Genomic DNA, 13,916 nt, shown 5'->3' on the forward strand with positions numbered 1-13,916 from the left:
TAAAAGATATCACTCTAAGAAGTCCTTGCCTCTAGCATAATTGATCTACAAAATTGTTGACTTTTATTCTCTTGTCTGTCCATCTTCTACTGCCTCTGAATGCTCTTGACTGCACAAGAGGGTTGGTTTGTGTGTTTATGTGCGCTCTTCAAGAAATTATTTTAAGATCAAATATCTAAAGGGCTGATAATTATCTAATAGTCATAACCTATAAAGACCAACTTCTTTATTTCACTTGACCTTTCCTTCATGGAGCTTAGTCTAAAAAGAATAGAATACATCACCACAAACACATTCTTATAGTTTCATACATCTGTCATACATGCTTCTCATTTTTTGTGTCTGACTTTGAGCAGTTGGATCCCTAAAAGAATGAGGTGAATGAGAATTGCATTCTAATACCAGGGGGAGGAAAAGAAGAAAGCTGCAGGTCCCTACAGAAAAAGAGGAAATGAAATTGTGCATTCCATCTCCAATGTTTATTGGTTTGGTATATTGCTTATGTCAGTGACTCTTCAATTTTATAATTTTAGTCTGTTTGTAAGCAAAGGATCTTCTACTGGACTGTGTCTCCTTCAAATGCTCTAATCCCCTTTTTTGGCTTTCAAACCTAACAGTGTAGATCATAAGGGAAGTCTTTGTGGACCTCTGTTGAAGCCTTAACTTGAAAAAACACTAATGTATATGACCAGTATTTTTAAATACTGGTGGTTTTGTTATTTTTTGTTGGAAATATGTTAAAAATATCACAAAAAGAAAATGGTGTTTAATTTGGTGGGTAGAGTGTGTTTTTTGAGTTTGAGATGCCTGAAAAAACAGCTGTCAGGATGACAGCATGACAGCTTCACTGGTTGTTTTGTGAGAAGGATAGTTTGAATTGTAGACAAAATTAGGATTGGTAGAGTGGATGGTCTTTGGTTGTGAAGTACAAAAAAAGGAAATGCACAATAAAGTATTTCTATTTGTAATATAACACTTTCACAATGTACCCTTACTGAATATTAAATTATGTATGTTCCAGGGGGTCAGTTTCATTGGAATAGAGGAAATAGTTCAGATGATAGTATAGTAATAGTCTGAGAGATTAGTTTAAAGACATAAATAAAGTTGAAATCCTAGTAGTCCAGACACCATAATAGTGTGGGTGTAGTATAAGGTTTTATCATCCTGAATTCAGGATGTTCCAAGTAAGTGCTAATTTACTCTTTAGAGCATTCTTCATCATCATTTAATCATTTTATATATGCCATGTATGTTAAAAACACTTTAGAAATATTGAAGAGAGTTTAACAACATAGTAATGGAACTATTTTCATTTCTCTGTCTCCCAAATTATTTTGAATGGGTAACACAATAGTGGATGAAATCAGAGTTTATAAATGCAGGGTGTTGTCAGAAGAAGTTTTCTTGGTTAATAAAAGCTCAAAGGTTCATGGTAGCGCAGCAACCCACCAGAATTTCAGCATCCCATATCCACTTTCCATAGCCAGTTACAGACAAAGGAATAATGTAGCTAACATCATATTCATCTGCCTTTGATGACCCCACACAGGCTGAATGACCAAGGTACCCATTTACAGATGGGCCAACTGAGGCCTGAAGCCCTATCAAGATGTCTTAATCACTCTGCTACCCTGCAAGGAGAGGGAGAGCGGGAATCTAGGATCCCATCTAATATTTTGAATGGAAGGGTTCATTTCCATTTCCTGAATTTCATGTTTAGAATTTTCACATTTTATAGTAGTCAAAATAACTGTGACAATTTTGAACGTATCCTCAGATACTTGATAATAAAGACACTGCATCAAGCAAATTGTTAAATTATAATCTGCGACATATTCCATTACCAAGTAGGGAAACAAATGTGCCTAAAAGTGTTCAGGAGCTCACAGAGTGTCCACTGAAAGTAGACTTTCATGAGTGTTTGAAGTGGAACTGCTGAGGCACCATAATTTGCCATGATGGAGAAGGGATGTTGGTCGTGTGGTTAGGAACAGGACTGGGAATCACACCTGGAGTCTGTTCCAAACTGTGCCACAGATTTCCTGTTTGACATGAATTAGTAGTTAACCATGTTGTGCCTCTCTTTCACCAGCAAAATGGGGATCCTGTTGCTTACCTGTCTCTTGAGGGTTCTGTGAGGTTAAATAAATGCAGGCTTGAAAAGTGAACAGAGATTATTGGGTGGAAGATGTGCAAATGTGACATATTCTTTCTTATGTTTTCTTCTAGTAGTGATATGCTTAAAAAGGGAGAAAAGGAAATAAAACGTTTGTATAGAGTATTCTTTTATTCAGTTCAGGCCAGAATTGCAACAACATCCCTGATATAACTTCTGCCAGTAGAGGATATTGCAGCAGTTAGAATGGCTGCACCAATCCTTATGCCAACATTGAAAAGTAAAAGCAGCAAAAAGAACCCCAAAATGGGCATGGCTGGCTGGGAAGGGGTTTTGGGGGAACTTTGCACAAAACATCTGTGCAACCTCAAATTGTAGTCAAACCTCCCAAGAAGCTTAGTGTGTCCTGGAACATGGTGGTCTTTGCCGTAATTTCTGCCTCTCAAAAGCTTAAATGAATCTGGTCACTGTGTGTATTCTGCACATCCCCTTCCTGTATATCTGCATGCTTTTTAATCTTGATTCTTTAATTTTTCTGGATGCATTTTAACCTTTGGTTGACAAATGCCTTTTTGTGCTATCAAGTGGTATCTCCTGCTGAATAACATGAGTTGATCCAAGCCCACAGTCTCTGACCCATTTTCCTGGAGAACAAACACAACATACTCCTAGAATATGTGCTCTAATTTCAATAGCATGACTACTGTGCATTTGTTGCTTTCAGTCTCGAATTTGCACAGTTAGCAGGCTTAGCCATAGGTGACAGAGCAAATGAACTGTCTCAGCACAGTGGGAAATTATGATTATTACAGGAAGTGAAGTAAAAAGATTGCTGCTTACAGTAACATGAATGACAAAACCCAGTAAGTTTCTACCAAAGTGCGCACACAAACTGGTGTTATGATTTCCTTTTAAACTCTTCCAGTTTTATAAAGTTTATGGTGTGTGAGTTGTGGGAGAGGGTGAACCGTGCATGAATGTTTAGAGAGAGAGAGAGGTAGATATGGAGGGAGGTGGAGTTGTGGTAGAAGGGACTGATTTATGGCAGGGGTTTCCTTGATAGTCATAAAGGGAATTTTTGCTTGGTCACAGTAGTGAGTCTGAACCTTGAGGATATAAACTGAATCATTTCAAGTTAAAATTAAACAGAAAATGGCAGGGGGGAGAGGGTTGACTGTTTTTCTTGAAAAAATAAAAATGTTAAAACAGTTTCCTTTGGTGCTGACTTCTAAAAGTGGAATGTGATCCAGAATAGTTCTCATGTGTAAGCCAACATTTGTCTCAAGAATTTTTATTGTCTTCTTTCTCTCTGCCCTCTCCTTCCTATCCTCCCCCTCTGCTCTGCAGATTTACACTGACTGGGCTAACCACTACCTAGCAAAATCTGGGCACAAGCGGCTGATCAAGGATTTGCAACAGGACATTGCAGATGGAGTTCTGCTTGCAGAAATCATCCAGATCATTGGTAAGACCTATGCTTAAAAAGAAGCAGCATGAGCTTTTCTCCTTGCATCGGGGGTGGGGGAGTGGGGGGGCAGGGGTACATAATTCAAGTTGAATGTATTTAATAAGATGATGAATTCTGAATAATACACTTTGACTTGGTCCATGTGTCTCTAATATTTATGTGGTTCATCCTTGTCTTAATTAAAAAATATGCTTATATGAAGATGTTTGGAAGTGGCTGTTTAACCATATTTTAAATGGCCAGAACTATATCTAACACACTTTGAATTGTCACAAATGAATGCTCCATTAAACCATATGTCTCCCATGTGTGCATATTGCTAGCTGGAGTGGTTCATACTTTCTGGGATGCCTTGAAACTGTATCCTGACCCTGCAAAGACAATTGTGGAAGATTTCATGTCAGCAGTTATTCGTAGGGGCTGAAGAATTAGCAGCAACCTCCTTCGCACTTCCCGTTTTGCATGATTTGGCATGTGGAAACAACTGTTGCCAACAAGAGTGGTGTTACTGTAGGGCTGTGCTGTACTTAAAAAGGAGCTGTGTGTCAACAAACCCAGGGCATTTCATTGCTTTATCTTTACTATACTTTTTCTAATTTTTCTTCTCTCATTATTTATTCCTGTTTTTTCACTTCATTGTTTTTCCTTAGCAAATGAAAAGGTTGAAGATATCAATGTCTGCCCCAGGAGCCAGTCTCAAATGGTAAGAATAAAATATATTTTTAGTAAATGTTGGCGCCTCTGCCTTTTACTGAGATGATGTTTAATGGTAATCTTTCAATTAGCTGTCTAATATTGTGCTTAATAAAAACTAACAAAATTGCTGTAGTCTTCCTGGTACTTTTTAACTGTGTTTGGTGTTTGTCAGTTCACTTTGGCAGAAGCTAGTTTAGGATCTCACAGTAACTCTGCAACTAAACTTCATGACTCAAAGATAGTATATAATGAACTGCTTTAACAGATCTGCTATTCTTCTGATCATCCAGATAATTTCTTTTCACTTCTTTTTTTAAAGGCAGGAAAGCCCCAGAACAAATTTTAAATGGAGTCTTTGTGTCTGAACAACTGGTTTGATGAATGAAGCTTGCCAACTTATTTTTAATATAAGTAGCCTTTGGATTGCCCACTGTGAAGTCCAATTTAGATGCACTGACTCCAAGATTTTCAGAAATAGAACTTTAGGCATATAGCTTTCTCAGCTATCACTGGCAGGCAGCTAAAATCATTATAATACTGTCAGGGAACTAGTCTTATGTGACTGTGATTTAGATGAAGGATTATTACATTTCTTTTACAGTCTTTACTGGTTTAGTAAACTGGAGGCTTAATAAGAGAACGTTCAAAAGTGGCAGGCATACAATCTGAATTACAATAACATCTCTATGTATCCAATGAAATGGTTTGGTATTAAACCATGTTGTCTTTGTACTGCTCAATAGATGCAGGCAGAGGATTTTTAGCTGTTTATTCAGACAAAAACGTGTGAATAAGCTGCAAATGCTCACTGCTGGCAGAGTTTTGGGAGTGAGACACTTTTGGTGAGGTTGCATGCTAACAAACTGCTGAAACAAGGCTTCTAAATGGAAGTTGGAGATTATCAAAGAAGAAGCTGCATTTATATAACTGTTTCTAGTGAAAGCTATTTTTTTCCTAAAAACTTGGGAAAGAAGAGTTATTGAAACGTTAAGTAAAATTTTAATCACTGAGATTTTTGACCTTTTGAAAAGAGAGCCATAAGAGCAGACAGGATGCTTCTAATTTTCTCTATTTATGGCTTGCTAACTTTTCATAACATCCATAGTAATGATCAGCATGTGTATTACAGCAGTAGCTCACAGTCCTAGCTGAGATCAACTCCCACTGTGTTAATCAGTATGCAGATAATTATTAAGAGAGGTGTCCCTGCCCTAAAGCACTTACCTTATACATGGGCAAGACAGTTTTTATGGAAACCAAGGCACAAAGAAGTCAAGTGATTGTTCCCAAGATCAGTGGTTAAAGTTGTGGTTTGAAGCCACTCCAGTAGGCCAAACTGTTGTCTTAGTTAGCTTTTCATAGCACTTTATAGTCTGTAGTTCTCAATGAAGCTTGCCATGCTTATTAGGCACTTTTATCCCCATTTTGCAGATGGAAAAACTATGACACTTAAATTTTGAGAGGATAAAGGACCACAGGGCTCATATCTGTTGTCGTGAATACCAGGTCTTGCTCTCTCCCTTTAGAACATCAGTTTGCCTTATCTTTGGTTTTGTGCCATCATTCAGCTGTTGCCTTTACCTCATGTGATGATCACAGTGAGATCTGTTTCCCTTTCCTTCCTTATATCCCAGCACAATATAGAGCTCTTCTCCCTTGTAGCTCCCCACTTTCCCTCTTCAGTTTGTTTCATATTTCTAAGTCAGCTTTCTACATTATTTTCAATAAAAGTACCACAGGGCAACATTTCTCATATTTCTTTTTACTGGGAATTGTATTTGTTTCGCATAAGGCGTAAGTTAGATATAGTAAGACTGATGCATATGCCCACTCTGGCTATTTTGTGTTTTTTACACCACAAAACAGTCAGAAATTATCATAGAGTGACTCCTTTCCACGACTGTAGACACAGGTGGCATGGCCCAGGGCGCGCACGTGCTTCTGTAATACACTGCTGCTAGAAATGCTTTTTGAGGTAACTGAGAGCTGCCAGCCACATGCACTTAGCAGAAATCACACACAGAATTAAGCCTTCATACTTTTATTTCTGAATTTTAAAGTACTGTGGGTGCTTTGTGGTCTCGAATTGGATTTTCTGAAGATTGACACATCAGCATTCATTAGCTTTTGTACTTAATGCAAGGATAAGATCTGTACATTTCACCACAATGGAGGTAGACTGTTTTTTCCACCCTCTTTTTAGTTCATACTACCTCTTCTGGACTCCAACTCCACAACCTGATTAGCAGGGATCCAGGTTTTCTCTGATAAAGAAATTGCAAGTTCTCTAATAAACCCCCCAAAATCCATGCTTAAAATGAAACCTCTCTCTCCCTCCCTCCCTCCCTCCCTCCCTCCCTCTGTCTCTATATACAATTGAACACAATGTTTTATTGACATACTTACAATTTTAAAGCAATTTGGAAGCCAACCAGTGCCTCAATCACTATAATAAAATAAATTCTAAATACCTATAAATTTTGATGTTTGATTTTTGGGTTTTGTATCATGGAAAATCAGAGCTCCCCCTTAGGTCAAAGAACACAGGTCCAGGCCCCTCACTCCCAAGCCACAGCCCCCCTGCCCTGTTGGTGCCTGTCAACCTACACCTGCCCCATGGCCCCCTGGTTCTGCTAGTGCAGGAGGCAGGGGCTGTTGCAGCATAGCAGAGTGCAGAGCCCAGCTCCCTCTCCCTCCCCCCACCATAGGCAGCATGGCCAGAGTGGAGCCCATGGGGTGGGGTGGAGGCTGTCTGCTGCAGGCATGGGCAGGGGGAATGGCTTCTCACTGTTGCATGGACTCCCGGGGGGCACGTGTCCCCCAGATCTGTGTGCTGGGTGGGGGCAGACTGCCTGTTGTGGGCTCAGGCTCCCTGCCTTGCTGCCCTCCCCCAGGGCTTTGGGAGGGACCAAGCATGGCAGGGCATAATGGGACTGGTCAGGGAAGCTTGTTGGTGCTGTGAGCTTTGCACTGCCATGGTGATGTGCCCCCTACCCTCCCTGCAGCCATGAGGGGCACCACCCCCTGCTGCTGTTGAGTGGGCAGGGTGCACGTCGTCATGGTGGTGTAGAGCTCACAGTGGCAACGAGCCTCCCCATCAAGCCCTCCTCTGTCCTGACATGCTGGGTCTCACCCACTGGGCTGTGGAGGCCCTGGGGGGAGGGCAGCAGGGTGGGGAGCCTGAGCCTACAGCAGCCCACATCCACTCCCACCCCACCCCACACACAGATTTGGGGGGTCACAGGTCCCCCATAGCCCCTTCCCCCAGGAGTGAGTGCAGCTGTGGGGAGTTGGCCCCGCTCCCCCTCCACCCACCCCGATGAGCTGCCAGCAGCCCCATCCTGCTCTCCTCTGGGGTCCTGCAGCCATGCATTCCAGCCCCAGGCCCTAAGCCCCATGCCCTGCCTGGCTTCCCTCCCTCTCTCCTTCCCTTCCTATGAGGGCCTTAATACTCCCCACCCCCACATCCTACCTGCAGTAGCTGCTCTCCAGGCTGCCTGGGGGCTACATGCATCCATATGCACATGGTACTCTCCTGCCAGACCACGCTCTTCCCGCTCCCCCCAGCCTCTTGCAGGATGAAACTCTGCAGAGAGCTCTTTGCAAAAACTGTGTTTCTTTGTTAAAATGAGAAAACACAGTTTTTCTCAGGTAAAGGGGGAAATCCACGTTTTTTTCTGATTTTTCCATGGGAAGTGGAAAACCCTGATCCCTGCTGATCAGTTTACTCTGACTTGCACTGAGAAAGCTATTTTAGACTTGCTGATTTCCTCCAATGAACAGGGAATTTCAAATTAAATGAATTTTCAGTAACCAGAAGTTGTCAGCCATCCTTTAAAAGCAAACATAGGATTTCAAGTGCTGAATCTACATTCTGTACGCCTTTTTTCAAAGTGCATTTATGTGGTCTAGTCAAGTGCACTGGCTTATTATATTTTCCACTAACTTTCCTCAGCAGTGGAGTGGAGTGGTCTAGCCCATTCTCCCATTCTTTCTATTTCAACAAACCATTCAAATAGTTGGAATCTGCAGAAAAATAAGATGTAATCATTTACACAATCTTGTTTGAAGTTAATTTATATTTCAAAATATGGACCAAAAATGTAAGGTATCTAACTAATTTTTTTTTGTCATAGTAATATCCTGTATGTTTTTTCAATGGTGTTTGGGTATTTGGAGAATCCACCAGAGAAAACCCTTCAGGGTTTATCCAAACTCACTAATTTGCATTCTCTGCAGAGGTTTTTATCAGCATGAGGCATACAGATGAGCTTCTTACCCAATAAGAGGTTCAACCCAGTCATTTGTTCCTCTGAATCCAAGAAGTATTTTTCCAACTTTGGAATTCTGAGTTGAAGAGAGACTTTCCTTCTACTCAAACCACAGCACTAATGTAAATGTATTTGCTAGGCTCAGAGAAAATTAAGAAGGACAAAAGTTCTCTCAGATGTCTCTCTCCATAGAAACTTTCTGAATGTCATACAAAAAATGCAGCTTTTTGAACTCCAGTAATTTTCCCTCTTCCCTTCTTTCTGTTATCCATCCTGGCAAATATATGAGATCTACGATTTGATGTTTCCATTTTTAGGAGTACCATCATGATAACATTCTCTCAGTATTTTATTCCTGGTATTTATGCTCATTTAGAAAAATGACAGAATGTTATCCTCTTTTACTCTGCATTTGTAAAAGAAACAAAGTTCAGAACAGAAAATGTTCTAAGGCTCATTCACTAAAGGCCTGTGTTCTATGTGATTTACGGATCTCAAAATCTTATCTTCTTTTTCTTTCTCAAAAGCTGTAGTAACCATTGTTCTTATGTCCTAATCTTATGAAGAAATATTTTCCATTTATGCCATGTCATGAGCATATAATCTTCCCATATGAAGTTTTCTAAAAGCAAATATGATCTTGAGAGTGCAGATATAGAAAGGATATTCTATTCGAGTGAGTAAGGACTCAAAATATAACTTCTGTCCACCATTAGTCATTGTGCCAGCAGCAATTCCTAATTAACCAGAAACAAAAGAAACCCTTCTTTAGTGTTGTCTTTGGCTGTTGTCCATTTTGAAAGTGACTTTTAGGATACCACCTCTATAGCCAGAAATCACATTTTAAAATGCTCTGTTAACACGTAAGAGAATTTAGAAAGATAGTCTTTCAAACTCTTATACATAACAATAATTTCCTCATCAAAAAGAGTAAGAACTTTCTTTAGAAATTTAAGAGAAGCGAAAAGATTGCAGTGAAGAAGCAACGTGTGGTTGATTGAGCATGCAGGTGATTGGAGCACAGTTATCTGGCTCTCTGTAGTATTTCATACTGAACGCCAAATGTTCACATTTCACAGTGAAACAACTGCTCATTATTTAGCATACACAAACTGCAGGAAGAAACCAATAACAACCAAAAAGTAGCTTCATAGTTGGTATGTGAGTTGGGTTTTAATGTCTTTTTCTTATGGTCCAAAGAGTAGAGAAAGTGGGATTCTTTTAGTCTTTCTTCATGGGGATGTTAAAAAAATGTTGGAAGACCTCCAGTTTCCTGTCTCTAAATGGATCAGATCAAACACATAGTAGGAGTGCACAGTATCTGATTAGATCCCTCCTGGAGGCCTCAGTGAACATTCAAATGATTCCTCAAAGTTTTAAACTGAAAATTAGGGCTATGCAAAGCTTCAGTCCCTGATTCGATTCAGCAGAGATTCAGCCCAATTCGATGGCCGAATCTCTGAATGTGAATCAAATCAGAGGACCCTTTAATTTCTCTGAATTGAATTGGAACCCTCTGAATCTATTCGGAGAGATTTGGAAAGTTTTAGAGATTTGGACGTAGAGACACCTTTAAATGTTTTTTCTACATACTTCTAGGTATCTGGGGCTTGTGAACGCTGAGATGCTGGGGCTCATGAAGTGTCCCACAGAAGCACGTGGAGCTCCCCAGCATGCTCAGCAGCAGACCTGGAGGTGGACCAGAAGCACTTCTGGTTCAGTTCCGGGGCTGCCAGGAAGCATGCGGGGGGCCCCCCCACACCCACCTGGCTTGGTGACTGGTGTTCCCTGGGTCTGGGGGGCACCCGGGGTTACCCTGTGGCCAATTGCTGAGCTGGAGGGGTGCAGGGGGGGTGGGCCCCATACACACCCCAGCAGACCTGGAAGTATACCAGAAGTACTTCTGGTCCATTTCCAGGTTCGCCATCAAGCACATGAAGGCCCCCCTGCACTTCTTTGGGACACTCCATGCACCCCAGCATTGCAGCCATAGAAAGCCACACCTGCTACCTCAAGGTATGTAGAAAAAACTTTTAAAGCTGTGTCTATGTCCAAATAGCTGATTCTCTGAATCAGCATCAAATCTTCAGATGCGGATTCAGCCAAATCAAATCAGGGACAGTGATCCAAATCAACGAATCAAATCACTGTCCATGATTCGGGCTGAATCTGAATCCAAATTGAATAGGGCCTGCTTCGCACACCCCTACTGAAAATCCTTTTTACAGTGACATTCGCAATGTTGTCACTTGATATTACAAATCCTTCCCAAAGCTCTAGAGAACTAACATTCTCACCTCAGCTCATGCAGTCTTTGCTTTTACCAATTTCCTTCAATATAAACCAGGCAAACAAATAAAATTACAGAATTATAGTACTTCTTTTTCATTTTTGGTTCACCTGCAGAAACTTGTTATTGCCTTTAGTTAGATGTTTCTTTCCTCCTTTGCAGTTGGGTCTCACTACTTGCTACTTCCTGGGTGCATCTAGACGAGACACTTACTGTGCAGTAGCTTGTTACTACTGTGCAGTAACATCACTGGGCACAAACTGTGACAAAATACTACTGTGCAGTAGTAACGAGCTACTGTGCAGTAAGTGTCACTAGGTAACTGTGCCGGGACGCTACTGCACAGTAATCCTAGTTACTGTGCAGTCACTTAGTACTTGGTTATGGAAGTACTAAATGACCATGCAGTAACAACTGCACAGTGGGCATTTTGCATAGATATGCCCCCTGTGAGTTTTGTCAAGATCACTAGATGGCCATATGTGAGCGTTTCCCTACCTGTAATTTTTTACTTTTTCATAAAAAGAGATAAAACAAGAGCCTAGCCCTATAGTGAGTCTTCTAATAAGTAGATAGAGGAGATTTAGTTTTAGTTATTCTGGACTTCTTTATGACTTTAACTAATATTTTCTACACGTGTATGTAATTTCAATCTTGGAGGTAGTTTTCTGGGGTTAAAATACAGGTTTGCTGCAGTCCAACGGAGGGAGTCTAAATTTAACGAAGATGGTAGGTCATGCTTGTGTTCTGATTCTGAATAAGTGTTCAGGGTTGAAGTGGATAAGCAGTTGCATGTACACTCTCAACACAGTGCTGTAGTTAAGTGAGCCAACATAATCCTTGGATATGTGAGTAGAGGATTATGCTATGGAACTTGGTATCACTAGATATGGCATTAAAGGAGGCCACTGCTGGAAGTGCATGTTCAATTCTGGTGTCAACACCTAAAAAACCATGTTGATCAACTGGAAAGGTTTCAAAAACAGAACTCTAAGAATGGCTTGGAAAACAGACAATGGGTGTAGCTTATCAAAAGGGAAGGTAAAGACTTGTTTTGCCTTATCCCAAGTAAGGATACATTTCTGATGGTAGAGGACATTTAAATCTAGGAGACAAAGGATAAAGATTAGAAACTGAAATTAGAAATAACGTATAAATTCTTATGAATTTAATTAACCCCCAGATCAATTTACCGATGAACATGGCAGATTTATTGTCACTGAAAGTTTTAAAATCAGGATAGAACAGTGATTCTCAATCATGGTGCTATGAGATCCTTTAAAGGGTGAAACCGAGTGACATGCAATATAGCATTATTAGGTTTCAAACACCTACATATGATTCACAGAATAAACCTAGAGATTTCAAATAGGAATCCAGTGTAAAAAACATAGTTATGTATTATGGTCCTTCTGGGTTATTTGCAGCAGAAGAATTGTTTTATTTTTCATAGTCAAAAAATAAGTGAAAGCTAAGAGCTCTTGTTTTCCAGTTGTGGGGCATGACTCTATGAGGGCTGCCCTGAGTATAAAAAGGTTGAAAAGGTAGACTTTTTTTTCTAAATGGTATGATTCAGCAGAACAAGTAGTTTATGGATTAGCTGATAGAACTACTAGTCTCTCATGTACGAGATTAGACATAGCTTCATAGTAGTTAGGGGTCAGAAGGGACCTGAATAGATCATCTAGGCTAACCCCCCGCCACTGGTTGGAGCACACGCTGGGATCACATGACCCTAGACAGGTGTTCATCCAACCTCTTTTTGAATTTACCCAAGGTAGGAGTGAGGACCACGTCCCTAGGAAGTTGGTTCCAGATCCTAGCTACCCTGACAGTGAAATAGTGCCTCCTAATCTCTAACCTGAACCTATTCTCTAGCAGCTTCTAGCCATTGTTCCTCATCAGCCCAGGTGCTGCTGGGGAGAATAGGGCTCTTCCTATTTGCTGCTGATCTCCCCTAACGAGTTTGTAGGCAGCCACCAAATCCCCCTTCAGCCTCCGCTTGGTGAGGCTGAACAGGTTCAGGTCCTTCAGCCTCTCCTCATAGGGCCTGCCCTTTTGCCCTCCAACCAAGCGGGTGGCCCTCCTCTGAACCCTCTCAAGGCAGGCCACATCCTTCTTAAAATGCGGTGCCCAGAACTGGACGCAGTACTCCAGTTGAGGCCAGACCAATGTCGCGTAGAGGGGGAGTATCACCTCTCTGGATCAGCTTGAGATGCATCTTTGGATGCACGACAAGGTGTGGTTGGCTTTGCAGGCTGCGGTCTGGCATTGGCAGCTCATGTTCATCTTGGAGTCAATAATGACCCCAAAATTTGGGGTGAGGTGGGCACGCTAGTAGGGAGGGAAAGACTGCAGAAAGACCTGGATAGGTTGCAAGGGTGGGCTAACAAAAACAGGATGCGTTTCAATACAGACAAGTGCAGGGTGCTGCACTTGGGCACTAGTAACTGGCAACACACTTATAAGATGGGAAACTCCCTTCTTGAGAGCACGGAGGCAGAAAGGGATCTTGGAGTCATCATTGACTCCAAGATGAACATGGGCCGACAATGCGAGTTCATGGTGGGCAGGGCTAACCGGACCCTATCGTGCATCCACAGGTGCATCTCAAGTAGGGCAAAGGAGGTGATCCTCCCCCTCTACGTGACACTGGTCAGGCCACAGCTGGAGTACTGTATCCAGTTCTGGGCGCCGCACTTCAAGAGGGATGTGGAAAACATCGAGAGGGTCCAGAGGAGGGCCACCCGCATGATCCGGGGACGGCCGGGCAGACCCTACAATGAGAGACTACGGGACCTGAACCTGTTCAGCCTTCACAAGAGAAGGCTGAGGGGGGAACTTGTGACCAACTATAAACTCACTGGGGGGACCAGAAGGGTTTGGGGGAGACCTTGTTTCCCCCAGTGCCCCCTGGGATAACAAGGAATAATGGCCACAAGTTGTTGGAGAGTAAATTCAGATTAGACATCTGTAGGAACTACTTCACAGTTAGGGCGGCTAGGATCTGGAACCAACTTCCAAGGGAAGTGGTGCTGGCTCCTACCCTGGGGGTCTTTAAGAGGAGGCTCG

At 41.8% G+C, this 13,916-nt stretch overlaps 1 protein-coding gene across 4 annotated transcripts in view; it reads left to right on the forward strand.

Annotated features, from left to right (window-relative positions):
* NAV3 (neuron navigator 3) overlaps positions 1-13,916 on the forward strand; it is an 878,534-nt gene that overhangs the window by 607,961 nt on the left and 256,657 nt on the right. For all 4 annotated transcript variants that reach the window (XM_059726114.1, XM_059726111.1, XM_059726112.1 and 1 more), the window contains 2 exons: positions 3,467-3,584; positions 4,238-4,290. In XM_059726114.1, coding sequence (XP_059582097.1) covers positions 3,467-3,584; positions 4,238-4,290 — 171 coding nt within the window. The remainder of the gene's footprint in view (positions 1-3,466; positions 3,585-4,237; positions 4,291-13,916) is intronic.

This window comes from Alligator mississippiensis, chromosome 4 (genome assembly GCF_030867095.1).
Source record: "Alligator mississippiensis isolate rAllMis1 chromosome 4, rAllMis1, whole genome shotgun sequence".
Taxonomy (NCBI): domain Eukaryota; kingdom Metazoa; phylum Chordata; order Crocodylia; family Alligatoridae; genus Alligator; species Alligator mississippiensis.